The sequence below is a fragment of the Lissotriton helveticus genome, chromosome 12 (genome assembly GCF_964261635.1).
Source record: "Lissotriton helveticus chromosome 12, aLisHel1.1, whole genome shotgun sequence".
Taxonomy (NCBI): Eukaryota; Metazoa; Chordata; class Amphibia; order Caudata; family Salamandridae; genus Lissotriton; species Lissotriton helveticus.
The window spans coordinates 898,081,385-898,094,859 of NC_136073.1; the positions used below are offsets into that span (position 1 = coordinate 898,081,385).

Genomic DNA, 13,475 nt, shown 5'->3' on the forward strand with positions numbered 1-13,475 from the left:
GATTATTCTAGCCAAATGAGGGGCATTCTCGCAAACCGTGTCAGTGTTAGGTCTTCTTTGGAGAAAAACGGACTAAAAGTGTTTTAAAAACAAAATAAACAAAGATGGCCATATGAAAGGTGATAAGCTTTCTATGAGCCATCAGATCAATAAAGTAGCCGCTTTGGGTTTCAGCATCCTTAAATGGCTGGGAAATATTCTGGCATGTCTTCCGATTACAGCCCAAAGGACGGTGGACATTGTAACTTTGGTGCACTAAACTTCATTTAGAAATGAAATAACGGTAGTGTAGTGAATAAAACTGCAAGCTGACCATTCAAATTCATCCAGCAGCTAAATAAGGGCCACAGTCAGTGAAAAAGTACTATCCATGAATGGATAAAACCTCCCGAAGCACACTAGGGCCCGTGCGCCTCAGTGACAGCCAGCAATGGTACTGTCTCAAGTGTCCCGGTTAGACAATAGATCCTACAGGACGGAATCAGCTAAGACAGTGGTCCAACTGATCTGGACACCCAAACATTTGAGGAAGGCAAAATAAATGAAATGATGGCACTCATCCATTATTACTTTTTAACAGGTGGGAGGTTCAAAGAGTGAGATCTTTGATACACCATGGTTCGGACAACAAGACTGCAAGCTTCAGTAAACACCACGTTTAACTTTTTACTGCTCAAAATTACTTAATTAGTGTTGCCTAAATACCCTCTGCCTCAGTTTATCCACAGCCCAGCCTCTTCACTGGCCAATACAGACCGCAATGGGCCTTAAACTGAACCCCGAGTGACACAATTGATTGGACCTGGACAAAATTGAACTATACACTGATTAGGATCGCCTTTTGCGGAATCTAGGCTTAACCCAAGTTGTGGTGGAACTGGCGCTCGTGTCTGCTTGCTGTAGTATTAGGTTAACATTTTGTTTTAGTTGGGATATCCTTAAAACAATAAAGGGAAGGGCACATTTTCCTGGACCTGCCCTCAATGAAACACAGACCTATTGGCTGCCATTTCCAGAATGCCACCTTTCGTGTTTGTAATTTAGAACTGGAGTTATGCATCAGGTTAGCATTACTCTGTGCAACTTTGCCTTCGCTGGCCAACATGGAGCACGCCATTCGTATCACCCATTTCACTTCTGCACACCAACTTGACATCTTTCTCCTGTCCAACACATTCATGTTTTGTCCTTACAGTTTTGATTCATTGTCCTTTTATCTTCTCCCCGTTTAGATGGGAGCTTCTCGATCCTTGAGGTCAGGAGCAGAATTCTGCCTACGCATTCGTGGTGGGGTAGTGTACGAGTAGTATTTGTAGGCATGCTGTGGATAAGGTTGGGGATTACCAAACTCTGCCCCTCCAGCATAGTGGTTGTTGTTGTAATAGCTTCGGTAGTGGTTTGGTCTGTGCTGTTGGTAGGGGTTTTGCTGATGATGGTAATAATTGTGTTTCCGGCCCTGGAGTTGCTCCTGACTGGAACGCTCCTTGTCGTGTGGGGACAAGTGCTGACGATGGGGTCGAGGTTTTTTGCCATTCCCATTGTCTAAGGAGTTGCGGCGGTATCTATGCTGGTTTTCTGGGCGTTGCCTGTTGCCCTGGTGGTAATGTTTATGTTGGGCAGTGGGGCTCTGTTGGTGCCAATTTCTTTGAGGGCTTTGGGTTCGTATCTGTGGTAAGGTTATCACTTGTTCTTCCTGCTCTGTTGCATTCTCTTTCTCTTCTGCCATTTCAATAGGGAGTCCACCGTTTTCCATCAGCTCCAAAGCTGGAGAGTCTTTGGGGCCTCCCTCCCCTCCAGCATCATCTTCAGTTTCCATGAAGCCTGAATTCGGCCCCCAAGAATAGCGATGCTGTGGGTGACTCTTGAAAGGGAAGCGCAGCTTGCAGTCATAGGGTGGCACAAACTTGCCTGGGCTGTTGTTCTTGCGTAAGCACTTGAGAATCTGCTGCTGTTGCAGGTTCTGCAGACGAGTCTGCTCTTGCTTCAGCCACCGCAGTCTTCCTCGTCGAAAGGCGGGGTCTTCCTCCATCAGCTGAGCTATCCTTTTCTCTTTGGATGCCTCGCGGTCTAGTGAATCCTTGCTCCCATGCCTTTCCAGTGCTTCTCTTGCTTCCTCATCTGCCATGACCTGGTTGTACCACAACAGGCTCCTTTCATCATCCAACTCCTCTTCTTCGAGGTCGTCCTGCAACAGATGAGAACAATTTCTAATGACAAATCCTTAACGAGCCATACAATCAACAGTATTTTAGCACAGAAAATACATGCTCGATCCCCATACTTATTCTTACGTATCTTTGATGTGACTTCGTGCAAGAGCTCCTATTGAAAGCCTTGCTCGTAACACAAAGCACTTGCTCACTCTATGTGACAAGCCTGTTTGTTCCCCTTCTTTAAGACATGAGAGGACAAACTAAAAAGGACATCTGAACTTATTAAAAGAGAACCAGCAAACTGTGCTTTAGCACCTGATCTGTATTTCCTCTAAGCACCATTACATTTACAAACCCAAAGGCTAAGAAAGAAATTACTTAATTCAAAGATTCTAGCACCAGCAAAAGTCTTTCGAGTCACAAGGTATAGTGACTCCTCCTATTACTGGTAATGCTGAATGCCATCAGCTCCATTGTTAGATTGTTTTTCCCGCACGTCGAGTGAAGATGAAATAGAGCAACAAGAAATAGAAAAATAAGTCAATACAAAGAGTTAGAAAAAGAAATGCATCTGCAACAACATGAGACTTCCGGGGAGGAAGCGTGGGTGAAAGTGACACTGCAGCACTACAAGTCACAAACATATGCTTACAGGGTAACATTTTCAATCTGATGGCCATGTGTAGTTGTAGATACACATGCTCTGCATAGACTGTAGCGCAGTTCTCCCCTGAGCGGGAGCTAGCCGGACGATGTTTCTAAGGCCTGGAAAAGTGTATGCAGGACAGCCTGGACAATGTCAGCTTGTTGGCAAGCCAACACATCCACACTGTAATGGTTGATGAAAGTCTGCGGGGTGCACCAGGTAGCTGCTTTACAAGTGTCAGCTATAGGGATGTTACCTAGGAAAGAAAACCATGGATATCCTCTTTTTGTGGGTGGACTGGGGTCTGTGTGGGGCAGGTAACTGCCTCCTGGCTTTAGTTTAACAGGTTTGAATGCATTTGACCAACCACCTGGTTAGGCCCACTTTGGAGCGAGCATGCCCCTTGCATGGGTTTGTGAATAAGATGTACAACTGTTGAGTTGTGTGAAATGGCTTTATTCTATCAATGTAATACAGGAGGGCTCTCCTGACGTCCAGTGCGTGAAGGCCATTTCACGAGATTGAGCCACCTGGGGTTTGGATGCCTGACTGTGCCCTGGTTCTGGGTTAGAAGATCTGGCCAGTTGGGAAGCCTATCGTGGGGCACAAGGGATAGGTTGAGCAGAGTGGTGAACCAGCGTTATCTGCCCACGTCGGAGCTACCAGGATGCCGAAGTCATGAATAGAAGGAGTTGAAGAGGCGGAAAAGTGTAGGCAAGTATCCCTGACCAGTTCATCCATAGTGCATTGCTCATGAACTGTGGGAACCTGGAGGTGAAGTTTGGGCATTTTCTCATTTTTACAGATGTAGTGAAGAGGTCTATGTTGGAAAACCCAACATCGGATGTATGGGAACAGTACTTGTGGGTGGAGTTCCCACTTGTGGACTTGTTGCTGTATCCTGCTGAGTAGGTCTGCAAAATTGTTGACTGCTACTAGCAAGTATTCTGCCAGTAGATTGACTTTGCGGGGAAGTGCCCACATCCATATCCCTTGAGTTACCCCGACAGCTGTGGTGCGTGTATGCCTCCCTGTGTCTGGAGGTTATACACAGCAGTCATGTTTGGCCCGATGAGGACCACTTTGTGTCGAGTGTGGCTGAAGAAAGGTTTGACTGCTAACTGGATGGCCAGGAGCTCCAGATCGTTGATACGGAAACCCAGTCAGTTGGTGGGGTGTCCACATGTGCTGAACGGTTAAGTCCTGTAAATGTGCCCCCACCAGATGTGGAAAGCGTTTATCGTGATGAACACTGGCAGTACTGGGTCGAAAAAGGACTGGCCTTGAAACAGATTGTTGCTGTTCCACCACTGCAGAGAGCGATGGGGGCAGGCCCATATCAACACTAGAACCTCCCAGTGACCCTGCGCTGTGACCACAGTGCAGGGAGACATTCCTGCAATGGCAGCATGTGTAACATGGCATGGGGATACAGGAGGCCATCATTCTGAGGGGGTGCTTGACCATCCTTCCCGTTTTTTGTTAATCTACCTGAAAAAGGGGCAGTACCGACTGGAAAGCTAGGACCCTTGCTAAGCTGGAATAGGCTATTCCGGTGACTGCCCCTAAGAAGGGCAGAACCTGAAGAGGCTGAAGGTAAGACTTTACCTTGCTGGCGGTAAACCCTGGAGTGCCCTATGGGCTATGATGGCCTGAGTATGAGCCAGGCACTGTTGTTCGTTTGAGCTCTTGATCAGCCAGTTGTCCATGTAAGGGAACAAGTTAATGTTGGTCCTCGTGAGATGAGCGACTACCACTGCAAGACACTTTGTGAACACCATGAGGGTTGTGGTGACCCCAAAGAGCAGCACGTTAAAATGAAAATTCGGACACTTACCACGAAATGGTGGTACCAGCGATGTACAGGAGGATGGGGATGTGAAAGTAGGCATACTTCACATTGAGTGCAGTCACAAAGCTGCCTTTCACGCAGGAGAGATGACATCCAGCAGTATGACCATGTGAAAGTGATCTGAGAGGATGTATGCGTTGAGAGGGCAGAGGTAGAGTATGAGCCGGAGTGCCCCATCCTTCTTTGATAAAAGCAAGTACAGGGAATACACTATTTTTCCGCATTTGTGTGGTGGCACAAGCTCTATGGCCCCTTGCAAATGAGTTTCTCTTTTTCTTCTTGGAGAAGGCGCTGATGTTCTGGGGACAGGGTGTGTTTTTGTGGAGGGAGGCTTGGTGGTTTTACAGTGAGTTTTAAGCAACAACCCTGCCCTATGATGCAGAGGACCCATTGATCTGAGTTGATCTCATGCCACAGTGGCTGAAACCCCTGGAGTCTTCCCCCAACAGGTGTAGTGGGATTGAGAGGGGGCGAGGAGGGGATCTGGTGAGTCACTACTTGCAGCTCCCTTAGCCGCTCCACCTTTTCCTCTACCTCGATAGTTGTTCCTCCTATAACCTCCCTTTGAATAGCCCCATGAAAAGGGTCTGTTCTTGCTGCACCCTCCGATAGGAGGACGTGGCTTCGGGTGAGATGATTTTGGCTTCCCCTCTGCACAGGGTCTGGAAGGAACCCCTAGGGTGAAGGCTTTTGAAGAGATCCCATAGACTTTGCAGTATGTGTACTTTTTAGGTCTCGACCTGCGTAGGCTGCGCTTGCGAATTTTTTTTTTTTCAGTATGGGGGCTTCAACCTGCCACCCATCTCCATTGGCTGGCTTCCTAAACGAAGGCTACCATTGGAGGAGAGGGCCATCACTCTGTTCAAGCCCGGATTCGGGGGGGCGGGTGTTTTTTAGGTTCTTTCTCTCCTCTTCCCATTGGCTGGAATTTTACATTCCAGTCAATGGGAAGAGGAGAGAAAGAAAACACGCTCCCGAATCCAAAAATGATGCTGCGTTTCTACGAGGCATTCTTCCTTCGCCTCGGAGAAACGTGGTGGTGGTCGACTGCCCTCCTGACGGCTTGTTGTTTTTATTGCAGAATTACGGATTTGCCTCATTTGCCACATAATCTTTACCCAGGCAGAAAATAAGAAATACAAAAAATGTGCCACGTTGTGCCGCTTAATTTGATGAAATGCATGTAGGTGGTCTGCACACCATTTTCTCCCATTATATCCAATTTTTACTTCAACCGAAAACTTTTGACCAATTGCGTGCTACCCAGGATTGTGCAAGCCCAAATACACTCAAGTTCAGTAATGTATGTGGGGAACGCGTAGCTACGCGCTCCACTTCCAGGTGCACTACACGTAGGGATTCCAGATCCCGCTTCATTTTAAACCATTCAAACTCTTCTCCATTTTTTACTGCGTTTTTCACACTTATTTTTCATGCTTTTGTCGTTTCACACATCAAATCCACAAGTTCATCGTCCTGTATTTCAGAAACTTCTCATATTTCCTTGTGCCCTTCCGGGCTTCTTTGAAAATAAGATCTTCATACACAATAGTTCAGAGCAGCACTCTTATTTCATTTTCTTTCCGACCCAATGCATTTCGGGCTACATTTTTTGGCCCTTCGTCAGGGGTAGCTGTAAATGGATAGTTTTAAACAATACATTATTCATACATAAAATCAATATCTTATTTAAAGTCATTTTAAAAGGACACTTTTATATACTAGCAATAACATTCCAAATCAATCAATGCTATTAAATATACAACCAAGAAAGCATTGCTGCTCTACGCTATACTATACTTGCTAAAACCATGAATTTTGACTTGACCCCTAACCTAATCGTGCACCTCTTGGGAGGTCCTTTTACTGGGCATTAAAAAAGCTTATTCAACACTCCATTTCTTGTATCATTATAGCAGTTGCGGTTACATTCAGGGAGTTGTCTTTCTAATCGTATGCATTTCACCTATTTTAACATCGAGTGCAACACTCTTAAATAATCCTTTATGATGTTTCTCTATTACCGTGCCACACATACCTACTTATTTTTCGTCATCTCCCTCAGCCCGCTGTGCACGCTGCAAATAATTTCTACTTCCACCTGTGTCAGTCTAACGTTTAAATAAGCACAACCCACTACGCCCAACTCCTCTCCACTTGAACTAATTGCCCAATTAAAAACCTAAACTACATATCCACAATGCATCCTTATATACATGCCAAGCTACGATTCTAACACAAAAATAATATAACAACACAACTCATGCTTGTAAACAGTGTCCATTTTTTTCAATGTATTTGTAATGCTTCCATATACGTCTATAGTGAACATCAATAAAGATTGCGGCTCCCAACTTGTTGTTCTGCTTCTTGTGGAGTTGCGGCTCATCATCAAACATCTTACGAATTTGCTTTACTGCGGGTGCAATAACCAGCGATAGGGCTAATTTTTAGTACAATGCATGTAGGTGGTCTGCACACCATTTTCTCCCATTATATCCAATTTTTACTTCAACCGAAAACTTTTGACCAATTGCGTGCTACCCAGGATTGTGCAAGCCCAAATACACTCAAGTTCAGTAATGTATGTGGGGAACGCGTAGCTACGCGCTCCACTTCCAGGTGCACGCAATTGGTGCAACGTTATTGCACCCGCAGTAAAGCAAATTCGTAAGATGTTTGATGATGAGCCGCAACTCCACAAGAAGCAGAACAACAAGTTGGGAGCCGCAATCTTTATTGATGTTCACTATAGACGTATATGGAAGCATTACAAATACATTGAAAAAAATGGACACTGTTTACAAGCATGAGTTGTGTTGTTATATTATTTTTGTGTTAGAATCGTAGCTTGGCATGTATATAAGGATGCATTGTGGGATATGTAGTTTAGGTTTTTAATTGGGCAATTAGTTCAAGTGGAGAGGAGTTGGGCGTAGTGTGTTGTGCTTATTTAAACGTTAGACTGACACAGGTGGAAGTAGAAATTATTTGCAGCGGGCTGAGGGAGATGACGAAAAATAAGTAGGTATGTGTGGCACGGTAATAGAGAAACATCATAAAGGATTATTTAAGAGTGTTGCACTCGATGTTAAAATAGGTGAAATGCATACGATTAGAAAGACAACTCCCTGAATGTAACCGCAACTGCTATAATGATACAAGAAATGGAGTGTTGAATAAGCTTTTTTAATGCCCAGTAAAAGGACCTCCCAAGAGGTGCACAATTAGGTTAGGGGTCAAGTCAAGATTCATGGTTTTAGCAAGTATAGTATAGCGTAGAGCAGCAATGCTTTCTTGGTTGTATATTTAATAACATTGATTGATTTGGAATGTTATTGCTAGTATATAAAAGTGTCCTTTTAAAATGACTTTAAATAAGATATTGATTTTATGTATGAATAATGTATTGTTTAAAACTATCCATTTACAGCTACCCCTGACGAAGGGCTAAAATGTAGCCCGAAATGCATTGGGTCGGAAAGAAAATGAAATAAGAGTGCTGCTCTGAACTATTATGTGTATGAAGATCTTATTTTCAAAGAAGCCCGGAAGGGCACAAGGAAATATGAGAAGTTTCTGAAATACAGGACGATGAACTTGTGGATTTGATGTGTGAAACGACAAAAGCATGAAAAATAAGTGTGAAAAACGCAGTAAAAAATGGAGAAGAGTTTGAATGGTTTAAAATGAAGCGGGATCTGGAATCCCTACGTGCAGTGCACCTGGAAGTGGAGCGCGTAGCTACGCGTTCCCCACATACATTGCTTAATTTGATGAGCCCCGTTGTGCCGCTTAATTTGGCTTTTCGTGCCGCATAATTTGATGCGCCCCTGTCGCATACTTCCTGTGGCCCTGATCACATGCCAAGTTCACAGCCACACTGACGTTCTAACCTCTGGTACTATGGAATCCCCTCGTCGGGCCAACAGGGAAGTACAAGACTTCAGCAGGCTGGAGCGGAGTCCCTCCTCTATGTCTAAGGAGCTGAGTCCTTCCTTAATGTCTAGGGACCCAGCTGAGCAGTGTGGCAATATTCACAAAGATGGCCACCTCCTGCACGGCTTCAATAACCCCACACGGGTCTGGTCTGCACGTGTTGCCAGCTTTCAAGATGGCCGACTTGGCCTGCACCACGGATGTAGAAAGAGGACTTTTCCAGGAAGATGGGTGCACAGAGGAGGACTCCTCCCCCGCAGCCGCCCCTTCCCGAGCAGACCCCGGCGGAGAGGTACTGAGCCCCGGAGGGCTGGTAGCGGGGGGTCGGGGTGTGCTAGGGCAGGGGGGTGCCCAGGGAGGGACTGGGGTGGGGAGGTGGGGATCTGCCCTCCCGTCACACTCACTGCTCTGGAGTCTCAGGTGCTCTGCCACCCCAGATACCTCCTCAACCCCTGCCCTCATCCTTCCTATACACCCTCTGCCCACCCCTTTCCTGCCTCTATCCTCTTCAACTCAAGAGTCTGGAGATGAGGCTCTGCCCTCCCGTTACACTCACTGCACTGGAGCCTCAGGTGTTCTGCCACCTCAGGTACCCCTCCTCCTTCCCACGCACCCTGTGTCCACTCTCTTCAGCCTCTGCCCTCTTCATCTCACACACCCCCTCAAAGGTCTGGAGATGAGGCTCTGCCCTCCCGTCACACTCACAACCGTTTAGCCTCAGGTACTCTCTCCCCCCCCCCCCCCCCCCCCCCCCCCAGGTACCCTCCTCATCATTCCCAGGCACCATGTGTATACCTCTCTCCTGTCTTTATCCTCTTCATCTCATACACTCCCTCTAGGATTTGGAAACGGGGCAGTGCTCCTTTGTCAAACTCACTGCTTTCTGTCCTGCAGCCTCAGATGCCCTGCGACCCCGGAACTAGCTTCTCTGATCATTCAAGCTCTCTCGGGTGTCTGCATCTCCAACTGTGCCCTGGGACCCTGCACCCCTTCTTCCCATGCAGCTCCCACCCCCTAAATTGGTACCCTGTTCCCAGATACTCCCACTCTCCAAATTGGTACCCTGCCCCCTCCTTCTCCCGCTACTCCCACTCTCTAAAGTGGTACCATACACCTCTCCTTCCCCTGCTGCTCTGTGTCCCTTCTTCTGCTGCTCCTCCCACCCTCAAACTGGTACCCTGCAACCCTCATTCCCCTGCTAGGCCCCATAACTGGTACTCTGCACCCTGTCCCCTGCTATTCCTACCCTCTAAACTGGTACCCTGACCCCCTCCTTCCCCTGCTACTCCCACCCTCAAACTGGCACCCTGCAACCATTGTTTTCCCGCTACTCCTACCCTAAAAACTGGTACCCTGCAACACTTATTACCCTGCTACACCAACCCTTAAATTGGTACCCTGCAACCCTCATTCCTCCGCTACTCCCACCCCCCCAAATTGGTATCCTGCAACCCTCATTCCTCTGCTACCCCCACCCTCAAACTGGTATCCTGCAGCCCTCATTCCTCTGCTACCCCCACCCTCAAACTGGTATCCTGCAACCCTCATTCCTCTGCTACCCCCACCCTCAAACTGGTACCCTGCAACCCTCATTCCTCTACTACTCCCACCTTCAAACTAGTACCCTGCAACCCTCATTCCTCTGCAACTCCCACCCCCCAAATTGGTACCCTGCAACCCTCATTCCTCTGCTACTCCCACCCCCTAAATTTGTATCCTGCAACCCTCATTCCCCTGCTACCCCCACCCCCAAATTGGTACCCTGCAATCCTCATTCCCCTGCTACTACTGCCCCCAAATTGGTACCCTGCACCCTGCTACTCCCACCCTCCAAACTGGTACCCTGCCCCCTCCTTCACCTGCTATTCCCACCCTCAAACTGGTACCCTGCAACCCTCACTCCCGTGCTACTCCCACCCTCAAACTGGTACCCTGAACCATGCATTTTCCTCCCTGAACAGTTCTCTTATGTCCCCAGTTCTTTGCCTCCCCCTCTCCACAGTAGTCTGCCTTCTCCGTGCTTCTCACGTACACTACCTTCTCCCAGTCCTCTATCCCCAGGTGTTTTCTACGACAACGTACCATGTGTTCTCTCTCCACCCGGACCACCTCCCTCCTCGGGTGTCCTGTTTTGCTCACGGCCTCCCTTCCAGCTGTCCTTTCCTTGTTAGCCCCTTCTTGGAGCCTCCCATGCCGCTGGCAAACGTCCCCATTTAAGGTGCTACACTTTCCAAGACTTTTGCCACGCCCCACTCGCCACTCCCAGGCACCTCTTACCCCCCCCAGAGATGCCCAGTTTTGCCAACTGCCCCTCACCTGCTCTTAGTTCCTTACCACACCTCTGTGTGTGTGTGTGTGTGTCGCTGTGTGTGTGTGTGGCTTGCTGTGTGGTTCAGTGTGTGTGTGGTTCACTGTGTGTGTGGCACGCTGTGTGTGTGTGGCTCGCTGTGTGTGTGTGTGTGGCTCGCTGTGTGTGTGTGTGGCTTGCTGTGTGTGTGTGGTTCGCTGTGTGTGTGTGGCTCGCTGTATGTGTGTGTGGCTCGCTGTATGTGTGTGTGGCTCACTGTGTGTGTGTGTGGCTCGCTGTGTGTGTGTGTGGCTCGCTGTGTGTGTGTGTGGCTCGCTGTGTGTGTGTGTGGCTCGCTGTGTGTGTGGCTCGCTGGCTGTGTGTGTGGCTCGCTGTGTGTGTGGCTCGCTGTGTGTGTGTGTGTGGCTCGCTGTGTGTGTGGCTCGCTGTGTGTGTGGCTCGCTGTGTGTGTGTGTGTGGCTCGCTGTGTGTGTATGGCTCGCTGTGTGTGGCTCGCTGTGTGTGTGTGGCTCGCTGTGTGTGTGTGGCTCGCTGTGTGTGTGTGGCTCGCTGTGTGTGTGTGTGGCTTGCTGTGTGTGTATGTGTGGCTCGCTGTGTGTGTGGCTCGCTGTGTGTGGCTCGCTCTGTGTGTTTGTGGCTCGCTGTGTGTGTGTGTGTGGCGCGCTGTGTGTGTGTGTGTGTGTGTGTGTGTCTCGCTGTGTGTGTGTGTGTGTGTGGCTCGCTGTGTGTGTGTGGCTCGCTGTGGGTCTGAGTGGCTCGCTGTGGGTCTGAGTGGCTCGCTGTGGGTCTGAGTGGCTCGCTGTGGGTCTGAGTGGCTCGCTGTGTGTCTGAGTGGCTCGCTGTGTGTCTGAGTGGCTCGCTGTGTGTCTGAGTGGCTCGCTGTGTGTCTGAGTGGCTCGCTGTGTGTGTGGCTCACTGTGTGTGTGTGTGGCTCGCTGTGTGTGTGGCTCGCTGTGTGTGTGTGGCTTGCTGAGTGTGTGTGTGGCTCTGGGTGTGTGGCTCTGTGTGTGTCTTCGATGCTGGTGCTGTCTGTGTCAGGAGCCGGGTCTTTTGTGGCTGTTTCAGCACCACAGGCTGACTTGACATCGGATCCAAGGTGTGTTTTCAGTGTGTGTGTGTCGCTGTGTGTGTGTGTGGCTTGCTGTGTGTGTGTGGTTCACTGTGTGTGTGGCTCGCTGTGTGTGTGTGTGGCTCGCTGTGTGTGGCTTGCTGTGTGTGTGTGGTTCGCTGTGTGTGTGGCTCGCTGTATGTGTGTGTGGCTCTCTGTATGTGTGTGTGGCTCACTGTGTGTGTGTGTGGCTCACTGTGTGTGTGTGTGTGGCTCGCTGTGTGTGTGTGTGGCTCGCTGTGTGTGTGTGTGGCTCGCTGGGTGTGTGTGTGGCTCGCTGTGTGTGTGTGGCTCGCTGTGTGTGTGTGGCTCGCTGTGTGTGTGTGGCTCGCTGTGTGTGTGTGGCTCGCTGTGTGTGTGTGGCTTTCTGTGTGTGTGTGGCTCGCTGTGTGTGTGTATGGCTCGCTGTGTGTGTGTGTGGCTCGCTGTGCGTGTGTGTGGCTCGCTGTGTGTGTGTGTGGCTTGCTGTGTGTGTGTGTGTGGCTCGCTGTGTGTGTGTGGCTCGCTGTGTGTGTGTGGCTCGCTCTGTGTGTTTGTGGCTCGCTGTGTGTGTGTGGCTCGCTGTGTGTGTGTGGCTCGCTGTGTGTGTGTGTGTGGCTCGCTGTGTGTGTGTGGCTCGCTGTGTGTGTGTGGCTCGCTGTGTGTCTGAGTGGCTCGCTGTGGGTCTGAGTGGCTCGCTGTGGGTCTGAGTGGCTCGCTGTGGGTCTGAGTGGCTCGCTGTGGGTCTGAGTGGCACGCTGTGGGTCTGAGTGGCTCGCTGTGGGTCTGAGTGGCTCGCTGTGTGTATGGCTCACTGTGTGTGTGTGTGGCTCTGGGTGTGTGGCTCTGTGTGTGTCTTCAATGCTGGTGCTGTCTGTGTCAGGAGCCGGGTCTTTTGTGGCTGTTTCAGCACCACAGGCTGACTTGACATCGGATCCAAGGTGTGTTTTCAGTGCCGAGCATGGCCCTCAGGCAGTGGCAGACTGGAAGCGAACGCTGGACTTTTGGGCTTGATTTCTGACACCCTCGAAGGTGGTGCTCAGCCTCAGCTCAATGACGAGCAGGAGGAGGAGGGATGGATGACTTACTCACGGTTGATCTCCTCGGCTGGACCTTTAGGGCCTGAGTTTCTTGTCCCTGATTCATAGTGGGAGCTGGGCTGAAAACCAGAGGCTGTGAGGATGAGGCCCCAGCTGTAGTAACTCCTTGACGTCTCGATCCTCTAAGAGGTCGGGGTGTCATCTTTTTGCCGCTGCACAATGGGTCGTTGAGCGAGGTGTCGATAGCAATGATAATGTAGTGAGTTCTTTAAGCGGAAAGCGAGGCAGGCAGAGCAGGAGAGGGCGTCATGCTCAAAGGATGAAAACTTGGTGGAGGTGGGCTGTCTAGGAAAACTTTTCTCCTTCGCTCAGCACTGTGGGCAGTTTTAGAGTCCTTTCCATCACTGATGGAACATTCTCGGTGAAGAAAAAGACTGAGGAGGCCCCAAA

At 49.4% G+C, this 13,475-nt stretch overlaps 1 protein-coding gene across 1 annotated transcript in view; it reads right to left on the bottom strand.

The window, feature by feature from the left end:
- Positions 1 to 926: 926 nt before the first annotated feature.
- KIF1C (kinesin family member 1C) overlaps positions 927 to 13,475 on the bottom strand; it is a 710,488-nt gene continuing 697,939 nt past the window's right edge. Inside the window, exon 22 of the mRNA XM_078671146.1 lies at positions 927 to 2,185. Coding sequence (XP_078527272.1) covers positions 1,229 to 2,185 — 957 coding nt within the window. The 3' untranslated portion in view covers positions 927 to 1,228. The remainder of the gene's footprint in view (positions 2,186 to 13,475) is intronic.